Raw genomic sequence first — 13,998 nt, forward strand, 5'->3', positions numbered from 1 at the left:
AGTCTCAATTACCTAACCACTGCAGGATACACAAGATTCATGAAGTAACTGCATGTCTGAACTGGGCATGTCCCATTACTTGTACTGAAAGAGGTCCTGCCAGCACTGATGTCACATTCCACCTCTGCATGTCCTTCTTAGGATGTGTGTGGCCAGAAAAATGTTGGTGCCAAAAGGGTTAAGTTTGTGTCAGCCATTCTGACGCATCCTTTCCATTCCTCCCCATGGCTATTCCTATCAGTGTGTGTGATCAGAATAACCCTACAGAACATTGCATTCCCACATCCAACCTTGCTGGTTAACTTATCCAATTACTGCATATGCTCAGAAATGCTCCAGAGTATCAGTTTGTTGAACTGAAACGTGCAACAGTGGCATGAAGCTATCCGCTTTCCTTAGAGGACAATAGCCACTTGTCTTCATTTCAGAAGTGATTGCTATGATCTGCGTTCCTGTGGCAGCTAAGAATGCCAAATGAGATTGAAGCGCCATCCTGCTGTGGTTACTGAGAATAAGATCCAGTCCTGGCTGCAAAAAGCTTACAATCCAGACACATAAAGGAAGAATTATTATTTCTAGGTACAACCACAGTGAGAGTAAGTGACTTGCCCAAGGTCATAAAAGAAGTCTGTGGCAGAGTTAGGATTTGTACCCACATTTTCTGAGTCTCTGGCAAGTGCCTTAACCACAAAACCATCCTTTTAGTGTCTCAGTCAGCAATCCTCCTCCTCAATCATCATCTTCTGAGGCTGAGCGGTAAGGCCGAGAACTATGATGAGGCTTGATTCAGTTGTTGTGGAGGAAGTAATAAATAATGACAATAGCGATGTGATACCTGGTGGTGGTTCTCCCAGGAGCTTGGCAGTGAGTTTGGAAGGGAGAGCGGGGGAAGATGTGCAATAGTCGAGTCAGGCATGAAGTTGGAATTTTTACAGAAGGAAATAAGCCTAGGTCTTTGGAGCTCAAGTCCATTGTCAGGAAGTTTGCCTGTAGCAGGGAAAGATGCTTAGAGGCTTTAATCTTTGGCACTCGAACACTGGGTCTGATGCATGAGACACTCATCCCTCTTCTGTCACTGGATAAGTCTTCCTGTGGATTTGATTTGAGACTTGAATTTTGGTCTAAAATATGGCCACTGGTACGTTACCTTAACTTTCCTAGGTCTTTGGAAGTACACACAGGCAGATTCTCTTTTACTCTTTTTGAGTTGCTCTGGCAGTGCAAAGGAAAGCAGCTAGACCTGGACAGCTGAGAATTCCCTCAGTGTTTTTCAGGCCCCAGTATAGGAGACATGGCTTGAGCATGGTGCACACTGGCAATCCAGCGTAGACACTGCTATACGGTACAATCAAACTTTGGTTCATCGGCAAATTGCAGTCCTGCTTGTCGTTTTCCATTGGCATAGTTAATCCACCTGCACGAGAGGCAGTAGTCCTCCCGTTGACATAGCGCTGTCTACGCTAGAGGTTAGGTTGGTATAATTGCGTTGCTCGGGGCTGTGGATTTTCTAAATAAAATCCTTGGGTTTTAGACTGTTCCCGAGAGGTTTAAGAGAATTCAATATTTGAGATTCAAGCGGTGCTGGCTATTTGTAGTGAGACATGTCGGTCGTGAGGAATTGTTTCTGTTCCCTGATTGGATGAGCCTAACTCTTGGAATTACAGGTCCCCAATGCAAATAATAGCATTTATGGATTGAAAATTGGCTTTCTGCGAATAGTCTCTAAACGTTTGCTTACAATTCACTATTTTAGTGGATGTTTCTGCCGATGAACTCATTTGCTGGAATATTTGTGGAGGGTGAACTGAATAGGGATGCAAATGTAGTCAGTTATTTCTGATTTTCAATCTGAGGCGGTATTTGCCAAACATTTTTTGAACTCTTCACCCAGTTTTATCTTCAGATTGTCTGTCTTTTGTCCTGGTTTGCTTGATGTTGCCCTTCTCCCTTGTCTAGGCCTTAGAATGCTAGAATCAGGAGAAACATCTTTGCTACTACGGGTTCTATTTCTGTGTCCTAATGCATTTTCTTTCGTATTTTGTGTGCAAAATTTCCGGTGTCTTTCAGCCATTCTTCTTTTGAATCACCTGTGTGAGTAATTCGATGATGGCTCACATGGGGATCAAATTGTTGCTGGGGTTATCTTTTCTTCTGCAGAGTGAAGTCGAGACCAATGGACATCTCAGGGCTTCCTTTTCTGCCTGGTCAGAGTGCAGTTTGAGATGGCAAAAAATGGCAAGAGACTGCTTTGGAACATGACATTGGTCTGACTAGGTGGAGAGGAATGTAGGGTTTCAATTGGATTTGGTGTGGAACTGGCTGGCTGAAGGGATGAGAAATAGCCTCTAGGCTTTACACCTCTGTATCATCAGTTTGAATACGTCCCAAACTGGCTGCAACATTAGGTCATAACCCTCTGATGGCTGTTTGGTAGCTCTTAGTATGTTGGGAATCTCAACACCGATCCTAGTGGATGCATGTCTACATCATGACTGACACTGCTAGCCTTCATTATTGCCAATCTGAGTGGAAGCCAAGTATTGAGTGAGAATAGATATTTAGGCCCCAGCCCTGCAAACACTTAACCACGTGTTTAACTTTAAGTATGTGAGTCATCCCCAGATGCTACAAGATACGCATGTGGAAGAACGTTTGTTAGATCGGGACTGTAATTGCCATCGCTCCTGCGTTTGGTGATCTCTGCAGTTCCGGGTCAACACATGTCGGTGGGCTGGGGTGGGAAAAGTCTTCCAAACTGGAACCGCCTGTGCGTTAACTTCCTTAGGGGACACACAGGTGACTCCAGGGCTGTCAGCCTGGCACCTTGCACAATCAAAAGCTCTAAAGAAAAACAAATGTTAGTGGGATGATCCAGTTTCTGTGATGATTTTTTTTTAATTTAATTATTATTACTAATAAATTCCTAGCTTTTTCATAGTACTTGTCAAGCCTTAGATCTCAAAGCATCTTACACAGGAGGTGTATGAATCAACATCCCCATTTTACAGGGCATTAAAATGTTCCACCCACTTCAATGATGCTGAAAGGTATGTGGCTGGCAGCCTTTTGAGACTCAAGATGTCTCTTTCTCCAGCAAGCCGGCACAGCAAAGGTGCTGACCGTGACAGCTTCCTCCCTCCGCTTTCCTGCTAGTGTGCCTCAAACCTGACCTGGAGGCCATCCCCGAGGGAGCAGAAGACAGTTCAGATTCTATGTATTCCATCCTTGGCTGCTGTGCGTGCTCAAGACAGCCAATGAGATTGCAATGAGCGTCGACGGTGGTATTCCATGGGACACACTTGATCAAGACTACCAAATCCATTTCACATAGGCTACCAGCAACCATCAGGTGGCAACAACATCCAGATGCTTCTGCCCTGGGCGTTGATCGTGCAAGGTGTATTGTGTGGGCAGATCCCTGTGCCTGCACAGAGCCACGCTGAGGCCAACAGCAATCTGCATAGGTGCAGGGGGCTGTCTATATGCGATACAACTTGCAAGATCAGGCCGTGGGCTGGGAACAATTAGCTTAAACCCAAAAGGCCTGCGATTCCCAATCTCCTGAGCCACGCAGGGCCCAGATGTTTTAGTGCTCAGCTTCCACAATGGGGCCAGACTTCCAAAAGCACCCGACATTCATCCAATAGGCTGAGTTCTCATCATGGTCTAGCCACTGATCCCAGGACCTAAGTGGGAGCCGAGGTTTTTCTAAAAAATCTGGCCCCTGTGTCCGATAGCTTTTTGAAACAACACAAGAGGTGGAATAATTTGCAGTGGTGCCAATTTGGAAGGGGCTGGGGGGCATGTGCCCCCTCCCCTGGATTTTTACACTGGCTCAAAGTTCCATAGGCCCCAGAGCCGAGGGGGGTGTGGGTGTGGGTGGGTGGCATGGCCTGACCGCTTTTAAGCAGTGGTCCCGCACTAAATCAGTCCTGCTGCTGCCAGGGAGATCCAAAGCATGGCTACTGAGATTTGATGCAGCTGCCCTGCCATACTGATGGACGGGCGACTGAGCCAAGTTTCAGTGAGTGGCCTCGCGACCTGCCACATGGAGAGTCTGTTCCTGGATGGTGGAGTGCAGCCCGATGCGGGTAAGAGAGAGGGGAGACTCCCTGGATGAGCAAGACCCAGGGTTCCTGTGCATGTGGGGGGGAAATGGGATGACTTACTTCGGAGCGGAACTGGGTCCCTGCCAGAAGTGGGAACGGGGGTAGGGACCAGAATTTGTCCCCTTCCCCCACATCCCCAAGAAATATATGAATTGGCACCACTGTGTTCTTTTTTCTTTTCTTCCCCCCCTCCTTAATTAAAGAAAAATAGTCATAAAATAACTGTAGTCTGAAAACCAGAAGGTGAAAGACCAGGATTACAGACAAACATTCTCTTTATTGAGCTACACATGAATTTTCCATTAGTCAGAGAAAGAGATTGGCAGTGTCTAATATATCACAGAAACCTCACTGATTGGTAATAGAAAGGCTTAGAAAGACCTGGCGCTTTATATATATATATATTTAGTTTCCTCTTTATTTATTCATTTTATTTTAAACAGGTGTGTGGTTTCTTCAGCAAAGGTAACTCTGAAAAGTGAAACTGTGAAGATGTCTGATTACTAATCAAAGTAGAAATGATGAAGGATTGGTCATGAAAACGGTGGCTTTAATGTAAACACTACATTTGATTTTGGTTTTTTTTTTTTTTTTTAGTTTTTTTTGTGATTGGTGTGTGTGTGTCTGTGTGTGTGTGAAACTTTTTAAACATTTTCTTTCTTTTTTTGTTTTTGGGTTTTTTTGTTTTTGTATTTTTTTTGTCTGTTTTTGCAGCACAAACATCCCCACATGAGAGAGAGAGAGAGAGAGAGAGAAAACACCATTCACTAAAAGGAAGGATCAGAGGAGGAAAACAGCAGCACAAAAAAGCATTCACTGGAAAGAGTTACAAAAATAAATCCGAACAAAACAAAAAAACCCAAAGAAAAATAATCCCTCTAAGGTCTCCCAAACCAACCCCCAAAACAATAAAAGAAAGAAGAGGAAGCCTATCTGGTATGTAATACACAGTATTCTTCAGAGCAAAAAAGTCAAGAGAGGGAAAATCTCTGGATAATTTGGCCACTACAGGCCAGTGACAACTGTGCTTTTTTGATACAAACCTGGAGCGCAAAAGAGACAATTCAGAACAAAGAGTCATTATTAAACTAGGGCAAAAGAATAAATAAATATAAAGCAGAAAGACATCCCCTGCTGGATACCTGACCCACAGTCATGGTCTTGCATTGTAGTCTTATCACTCCAGGCTAATAAAGACCCCCCCCCCTTTTTTTTTTCTTTTTAAAGAGGCAGGGCACAAATAAACACAAAAAGGGAAATTAAATGAAAACAAATGCAAATTCATTCCTGTTAAAATGAGGAATGGAGAAGAGGAGAATACCTCTTAGCACGGTTGCAAAAGATTTTTCTTTTCTTTTTTTAAATAAAGGGGGGAAGGGAAAATGGGAAAGGAATATTTTCTTTTTTTTTCCTTTTTTCTTTTTTTTAGCTACAAAGCACATGAAAAAAACGTTTTTTTTTCATTTTTCTTTTTTTTTCTTCTTTTTTAATCTTTTAGCTTCTAAATGTAAAGACTCAGCTAAAACCAGATCTACAGCAGTCTACGGAAACACACAGCCATCATTCCATATTCAGAACATTATACATTGATTCAATAAGGAAGGCTGTGTCTTATGCAAAAGGCCAAAAGGTCATGCTACCGGTAAGGAGAACGCCAACAGGAGAGTCCGTGAAGTGGTCTGGAGAGAGAGAGAGAAGGGAGCCCAGGCTTGAATACATTAAAAATCAATCAAGAAATCAATTAAATCATAGGGGGAATCCCTCACTGCCAAGTAAAACAGTATCACAATGGTTAATGTCCTTAATTAACCCTGTTCAAAAATAAATTGCATCTCCCCTCCCCTGCCCAAAGCCCACCTGAAAGTGAGGTTGGCACTGATACACGGTTTGAATTTGATGGACAAATACATCCCTCCCCCCAGTCTTTTTGTGGCACGCGTGTGTGGGTGGGTGTGGGTGTGGGTGTGTGGGTGGTGTGATTGCCACTAGGGGCCCTCCTCTTTCTCGCAGAACCTGCGCTGGTAAAAAGCCTGAAGCTCCCCATCTTGTGCTTTAACTTGGGAGGAAGTTACATTCCACAAGTGAAGAGCTTGTTACATAAAGGATGCTTTCCTGCTGCGTCCCGGTTAAAAAAAGTTCTAAAATATTGTGGTGTGGGTTTGTTTTTTTCTTTCTTTTTTCTCTTTTATTTTTTTGTCTTTTTCTTTGTTTGTTTTTGAAACCCACAAGAGCTGAACAGAACCGAGAGGCACTGAGAGCCCAGCCCACATGGTGCAGACTGCAGCGCGGCACCAGCTGACTTACGGCTTCCTAACACCAGTCCCTAAAAAATCCAAGAAACTGGAATGGGGAGGAAGAAAGAAGGAAAAAAAAATCCCCTTCCCCTCTACCCCGAAGCCACTCCCCCAAAGAAGAGTTAAAAAAATAACACTACCGCTCTTTGTTTTAAGAAAACAATCCCTTTTAAAACTCCTGGGATACCTTTAGGTTCAAAATGCGGGCAGACCATTTAGCAAATGTCAGCGTAATTTTTCTTGGCTTATTTAATTGATTTGATTTCTATGACTGGTGACAATACCAGGGAGGGCTGAAGCCTGTCAGAGAAATCAGTTCTGTCCACAGCTCTTTGAGATAAACTAAAAAGATTGTGGTGGTGGTGGTTTTTTTTTTATATGTGTGTGTATATATATATATATATTTATTTATATATATATATATATATATAATTTGTCATTATGCCTTTTTATTTACCAGCTTGCATTATTAGTATAATGATTTTGTTTTTTGTCGTTTGATTTGGTTTTTGTTTTGTTTTGCGCTTTTTTTCTTTTTTTAAAATTTTTTCCTCCCGCCGTGATCATTACCAAAGGAGTTGCTTTGCTATACAGGACGAGAAGGCGTCAGTACAAGCCACAGCCTCGGAGGTTGTTGGCAATGATGATGTCGGTGACCGCGTCGAAGACCACCTGGATGTTGTTCGTGTCCGTCGCACAAGTCATGTGACAGTAAATCTCCTTGTTGGGGGAGCGGTTTTTGCTTTCAAATTGTGCTTGGATATATGCCGCTGCATCCTCATAAGTGTTAGGGCCTGCAGGCAAACAAACAGGAAAAGAAAGAGAATCCCGTCAGAGGTCTTGCAGGCATGAGCACGCTCTGGGGCAGTGGTTTTCAACCTCTTTACCATTGTGGGCTGCATATGCAGCTTTCTCTGTGTTATGTGGATCCACACAACATACATACTACCGGTATGGCCCTGAGGATGTCACAGGGGCCGCAGCTGGGTGCTGATTGGGCCGCAAGCGGGGACCTGAGAACCACTGCTCTAGGGAGATCTGGAAGAGGGGTTGGTGTATTATCCCATAAAGGGGAAAAGATGATGCACGAAGAAGGCATTTTGTACTGCTCGGAGCTCACATTAGAAAACCAGGTCTCATCTACCCCCCGCCCCCACTCTCTTTTCCCAGAAGACTCTATAGATAGCTGGAGAGCTAATGGGATAATAACACTGCAAATGAAACGTGAGCATCAGAGAAGAAAAGGGATTTCAAAACTCTTTGGATCAGAGCCTTAGCTAGTGTAAATTGGCTAACTCCACTGACTTGTTTACACAAGCTGAAGATCTTGCTCATTGTTTTTGTTTTTAAACTCTTATTTAACGCAAACACCTGAATGAACAGCTGGGAGGAATGAACCTCCCTCTTAAAGATTCAGGATTCTGCATCCCTTTAATTAAAGTTATAGAAAGCTTCCCCCTCCAGGTCTCCGCACCACCAGGAGACTTCCAGAAACCCCAGGGGAGATGAGACTTGATAGTCCTGATATTTCTGAGGTGAAAAATAAGCAGAAAAATTAAAAACCAAACACACTAGACAAGCGTGACGGCCTTCTTTATCCATTGCAAAGACACCCAAAAGGGCCAAATCCGCTGTTTGTTCTAATTTTGCTGGTCACATCAAAGATTAATGCACTGAAACTATCTTGGAAGCTCTGATATTTGTCTCTCCAACTGGGATCCACATTATCAATAGGGGGAGAACAAACAAAGAGATGGTGCGAGAGGAAAAGCATCAGAAAGTTAGTGCTCAGACCTGCTTTGTAATGCACTAACTTTAATGGAGTTACTCCTAATTGACACCGGCGACAGCGGGGTCAGGTACAGTGACTTCACGGGAACAGCTGGGAACTGCTAATCAGTGCGCATCAGTACAAACATGGAAAACGAAGGCCAGGTCTACACTACAAACTTACATCGGGATAACTACGTCGCTCGGGGGGTGAAAAATCCAGACCCTTGAGTGATGCAGATAGCGCTGTCTACACTAGGGGCTAGGTCAGTGTATATCAATAGGAGGGCTTCCCTGTCAACATAGCTACCACCTCTTGGGGAGATGGGTTAGCTACTCTTCACTAAAAGCGCTACAGTGAAGCTTTTTAAGCGTAGACCTCCCCTAAGCACCAATTGTACTTGATTCAGCCAAAGCTCCACCCACCCCCAGGTTACTACAGTCCAAGCTACGCTGATGAATCTCACTATTTTGCCCCAGTTAATGCATTGGGAAAAGTAACTGGGCCCATGGAGATCCGCTTGGAACATGTTGATCCTTTCCACAAGCGTTACAAAGGGGGGAAATGATCACGGGTGCGTCCATGGAACTACTGCTACAAGCTGAAATGAAAACATATTAGAGGCTTATACGTGAGCTTGATTTTCTGCATTTCACTTGCAACCCAAATCCCTATAGCAAACCTGGGAGCGGCATCCCCCATGCTCCTTCTGTTGCTGTAGTGATTAGAGACATAATGCAACAGGGAAAGCCAAGAACCACAAGGCACCAAACTCAGATTTGGACTCTAGGCCCAGATGCACAAAGGTATTTAGGCTTCGAGCTTCCATTGAAAGCAGTGCTAGTTCCTTAATACTTTTGTGAATCTGGGCCTAGGCCCTCATTATACTCACAGTTACATCACTATACAGCCAGAGTAAATTCCTTAATGTTCATAGACTTCCTCCAGGGTTACACCTGTGCACTGAGAGTGGCACTCAGCTGTAGGACTCCTACAGAAGTATCCAGCAGTTCCAGCAATGCCCAGTAAGTGAATTATTATGGTCAGTGCTATTACAATGGAAACTATAATAACCTGTGAGAAATGGAGGTTGCCTATGAATCACATCAGTCGCGTTTCACAGGGCATCAGGCGCTTCTAATAACCACCCTACAACACTGACCAACAGGGCCAGTTTCTCCTCCCTTGGTACAATGGAATTACTCCTGATTTACACGGCTGTAATGGAGACCGGAATCAGGCTTGTAATGTTAATCAAATAGATTGGGGAGAATAGACTTGACAGGTGCAACCAGATGCAAAACCAACACGCACACCGCTAAGTACTGACTAATTAAAATTACCGACAAGATGGCTGCAGAGTGGTGTTCCATTTTGATTCCAGGCATGGGCACCACCCTCACCAGGGGCTGCTGGGTCACGCCAGCTGCACTACTGCCAGGCTGGGAGGTGGTGGCATCACCCAGGCTGACAAGAGTGAGGCCCTGCCTGTGGTAGACCTAGCCCAGGAAGGAGGGGAGAGGACAAGTGGACTCCCCACTGGGGAAGAAGCACCAGGCTCCTTTCTGGGCAGGGGTAAGGGAAATAGCCCCTTGACTGGGGTGAGAGCTCCACCCTCTGCCAGCAGCCTGGTCCCACCCATGTCACAGGTCTCACCCCCTCCCCGCCGGTCTTCAGTGACAGGCTTTTGGGGGTTCATTTTGAGAACCTCGTCACCTTACCCCAGCCAGGGTGTGAGTGGAGGCCAGCGCTGTCGTGGGCCCGTTTTGAGGTCCCACTCCACATGCTGCTGCAACAGTTTGTACTGTGTAAAAAGAAATGTCCAGAAGGGCCTGTGTTCTCTAAGGGGCCTATCAGCTCCTACAGCCTATTAGGGCAGAACTTGAAATCTTTGTCAAATGTTGGCTTGATGGTCTGGAGAGGGCAGAGGGTCAGTTGTTACAGCTGAAGAATACATGTTATTACACTAAGCAGCTTATGATGGTGAGAGCGTTGAGGCCTGGCCCCTTGCTGAAATGCAAATGAAATCTTCTGAAGAGCTGCTACGATCTGGAGAGTTATTTTCCTTTTCAAGCTCTCCTTCTCTGGCTCTGTTCCTTTATTTTAATGCTATTTCTTGGAGAAATGAACATCCCCATGTTAGGTCACATCTGAAGGAGAGAGGGTGGTTGGCTTAAGCCTCAGAGGGCATGCACATAGTCTGCTGTACTGTACCCTAAACAGGGATAATATTGCCATTTTCTTGGGAATGGGAGCACAGCTGGGGCCCAATTAGCCTGCTGGCTACCTGCATCCAAACCCCAGGGAAGCCCATATGAGGGGATGATAAGTTCTCAGGTGTGTTGGAAGATGTAATCAGCAGTCGTACACAAGATGATGTGGATTATAGTGCTCTGTAAAATGGCATTGATCCGATTTGGACAAAAATTTGGCACCCGTGGAAAAGCCTCTGTGTCAGACAGATCAGTCCTTCAAGGCCAAACTTAACTCAGGAGGGGTCTGTCTTTCATAAAGCTTTTCCTTTGCCTCCTCTTTCTTCATCTTCTCCCCCACGCTACTGGCCCTGCTCCACGCTGCTTTTCATCTCCTTTGAGCACCCAGCCCATCCCCTGGAGAAGTGCAAAGCTGGGGGAGAAGGGGTGAAAGAAGAGAAGAGGAAGGCTATTTAGAAAGAAGCTGAAGTCACTTCTCCTTCCAGTAGAGGGACGGCTGGGGTGCACAAGAGGATTGTTAAACAGGTGCAGCTGATTATCTCCATCCCTGGGTTTCCTCAGGACCAGTGGAACTATTCTCTTGGGTGGATTAATCCCGACTCCGTTACTTGTATTTGATTTGTTTCAGCCTATTTGATAAGTAAGCACTGATACATCTCATGGTGCACCTCATGGGTCAGCGCACCCAAGGCACTGTTCTTTGACTAGTGTAAAAGAGCATCCTGTCAGGAGATATCCAGTAAGCGGAAGAAATGTCCGACAATGTTGTTGTACTGAGCAACTACATAGGTTTGTATGTAAAAAGCAAGAGCAAGGGCCAGCCAAATGACTCACTGGTGGCATATCCCGAGATCAGTTTGACTCCAGTCACGAGTCTTGCTTCCTGGACTGGCTGGGGCTAGGAATGAGGTGAAAGCAGCAGGCTGAATCCCTGTGAGAAAGGGACTGAGGCCCAGTGTCTCAAAGGTATTTAGGTGCCTAACTCCCATTGATTTCAAGGCGCCTAATTACCTTTGAGGATCTAGGCCTGAGCACTCTATAATCACTCAGTAAGAACCCTTCTAACTTCTGAGAGGGTGTGATGGGGTGTTCACCCCTGACACGGCCCGAACAAGTAAAACAGGCTAATTACCTGTCAGGCCCTGGCTTTCCTCCAGAGGCCGCCTGTATGGTTAGGGTGACCAGATGTCCCGTTTTTAAAGGGACAGCCCCATATTTAAGCCCTCCTGCAGGTGTCCCGACTTTTTCCTAAAAACAGGCAAATTGTCCAGTATTTTCTATATCCTGCCCCCCATCAGTACTGGCAGGTCCTGCTGCTTGCCAGATCCCTGCTCACCCGCTGCCCGCCTACCAGCAGTGAGTGTGGGGGGGTGTCCAGTGGCTGACAATGGGGGTGGGGGTGCAAGGCTGGGGGTGGGGCACAGCTGCAGCGTGTGGGGCTGGTCGCTCCCCCTGCTGGTTTGTCCGCGCAGCCCCCGCTGCGTGCCGGCTCTCGACCAGCAGGGCCCCGACCCCGCTCCCGTTTCCGGCTGGCACTGGCTGTGTGCTGCGGTGGCTGGTGAGTGCGGGCAGGCGCCAGGCAGCAGCCGATGATGTGTCGCCTTTGCTGCCCACCCATTGGCCCTTTACATGCACCCCCCCTCGCTGTCCTCTCCCTGCTTTGCCTCTTCACCCCCCCCCCAGCCCCGCCGCTCCTCCATCTCCCCCCGGCGGCGTCCCGCTCCCAGCGCTGCACGGAGAACCAGCCCTGGTCGGAGCCAACAGCCTGGCCGGCAGGCTCCTTCCTTCCTTCCTTCACTGCCTCTGGCTGGGCTGGTGCCCCGGGAAAGCCCAAAGCCCTCTGCCCGGGGCGCTGGCCAGGAGGAGCCGAGCCCTGCATGTGCCAAAGCCCCGCACAGCGCTGGCGCGGGGCAGCCTCTCCGCCCCTCAGCTAAGCTCTGGAGTGTGGTGGGGGAAGCGATTTCCAGCCTGTTCACGCCCCGACCCTGCAGGCTCCACAGCAGCGCCCTGGGCAGGGGCTTAGCCCCCTCTTCACTCCCCCCCCCAGCCTGGGTCCTGCCCCCAGGGAGCCCGGGGCTGCTCTGTCCCCTAGGCACCCGCTCCTGCTGAGCCATCTCTCTGGCCAGGTTCGCTGTAGCCCCTGCAGTCAGGTTCCCTGGGCCCTGGCGCACAATGCATCCTTAGGGCTTAACCCCTTCCTGCCCGCGCTATAGCCGGGGGACAGGGGGCGGCTGGGTTATGTCAGTGGCCAGCAGCAGCTTGGAGGTGTTAGCTGCCTTTCGACACTGTGCGGACAGGAAGGGACAAGCTGCTTCCAGCCATGGGGGAGCGGGGGTGGGGTGGGGAGGAAGATGAGCTCTGCAAAGACATGGGCGAGGCCATCCCTTCCCCCTCCTGCAGCTGGAAGCAGCTCCTGTCCCTTCCTGCCCACACTGTGTCAAAAGGCTGCTGCTGGCCACATTCTGGTGTGAATCCTGGCAGAAATCTGTGTGTGTGTGGGGCGGGATGTGACCCTGCATGCCCCTCCACGTGTTGCCTCGGGAAGACGTGGCACCAGGTATCAGGATAGGCGGGTGAATCCCGGGGGTTCCAGCCAGGCATGGAGGGCAGAGAGCACCTGGAGGGTTGGATCAGTCGGTCACCTCCCCACCCCGCCGTGTGAGAGAGGTGTACAGGAGTGTGTGTGTGTGTGTGTGTCACCTCTCCCTGTGTGAACACTAAAGCCTTAAAGATAAGAAGGTAAATAAAAAGAATCCAACTACGCAGTATTTCTTTTAAACAGGGGCTCAGTCAACTTGATGTTAATTTGAAAGTTTGTACTGCATAGTTCTGATTGATTGCCATGGAACTCACTTGAATACGAGTAATTTTCCCAGGTGTCCCGTATTCACCACAGGGAAATATGGTCACCCTGCTGATAGCTGATGAAACCCAGCTGGGGGAGGAGCTTGGCTAGGCTTATAAACAGAGGGAGCTGGTGATAAGAGAAAAGGGCTCTAGGAAGGTGATCTGTAGTTACCCCAGAGGGAGGGGAGGGGAGGGGAGTTGGCTAGGGACAAGGAGGAGTTCTAGGGGGAGAGTAAGCCCTGGTATCTTGCCTTGGATTACAGACTCTGGCAGGAAGTTGAGAGGGGTGAAGTAGCCCCAGGAAGTGGAGGAAGCTCCAGGGGTAAACCCAGAAATGGGCCAGAAGATAGAGAGGAGAGGTAGGAAAGAGCTCAGGGACACAGCAACAGGACCAGAGCTTGAGCAGACTGTGGTTCCTAGGGATAGGGTCCCTGAGCTGGAACCCAGAGTAGTGGGTGGGCCTTGGTTCCCCTATTGGCCACTGGGAAAGTGGCCCAAACTTCAAAGTGGATCAGAAGATTGGCTAAACCACAGATAAGACAATTTGTCCAGTGGGACTTTGACACCCCAGAAGCGGAGGACTATAGTAACCTGGCTGAAGGGCCAAGACATGAAGAGGGAGCACCTCAAGTTCAGAGAGAGGCCATGGAGCAAGCAACTAATGGAGAGGGCATCAGACCAGGTGAGAGCTGATCCCCAGATGTTGCCACAAAGAGGTGCCCCCGCAGTGTAGAAACTTGTTTGAGAGCTATGGAGGATTATTT

At 47.6% G+C, this 13,998-nt stretch overlaps 1 protein-coding gene across 2 annotated transcripts in view; it reads right to left on the reverse strand.

Annotated features, from left to right (window-relative positions):
- Nucleotides 1-4,602: 4,602 nt before the first annotated feature.
- GNAO1 (G protein subunit alpha o1) overlaps nucleotides 4,603-13,998 on the reverse strand; it is a 295,457-nt gene continuing 286,061 nt past the window's right edge. Inside the window, exons 8-9 of one of the 2 annotated variants that reach the window (XM_074968545.1) lie at nucleotides 6,974-7,197; nucleotides 4,603-5,788 (exon numbers count right to left, since the gene is read on the reverse strand). In XM_074968545.1, coding sequence (XP_074824646.1) covers nucleotides 7,010-7,197 — 188 coding nt within the window. In that variant the 3' untranslated portion in view covers nucleotides 4,603-5,788; nucleotides 6,974-7,009. Of the gene's footprint in view, nucleotides 7,198-13,998 lie in introns of both variants that reach the window. The other variant, XM_074968544.1, reaches the window with a different exon arrangement.

The sequence above is a fragment of the Natator depressus genome, chromosome 12, assembly GCF_965152275.1.
Source record: "Natator depressus isolate rNatDep1 chromosome 12, rNatDep2.hap1, whole genome shotgun sequence".
NCBI classification, from domain to species: domain Eukaryota; kingdom Metazoa; phylum Chordata; order Testudines; family Cheloniidae; genus Natator; species Natator depressus.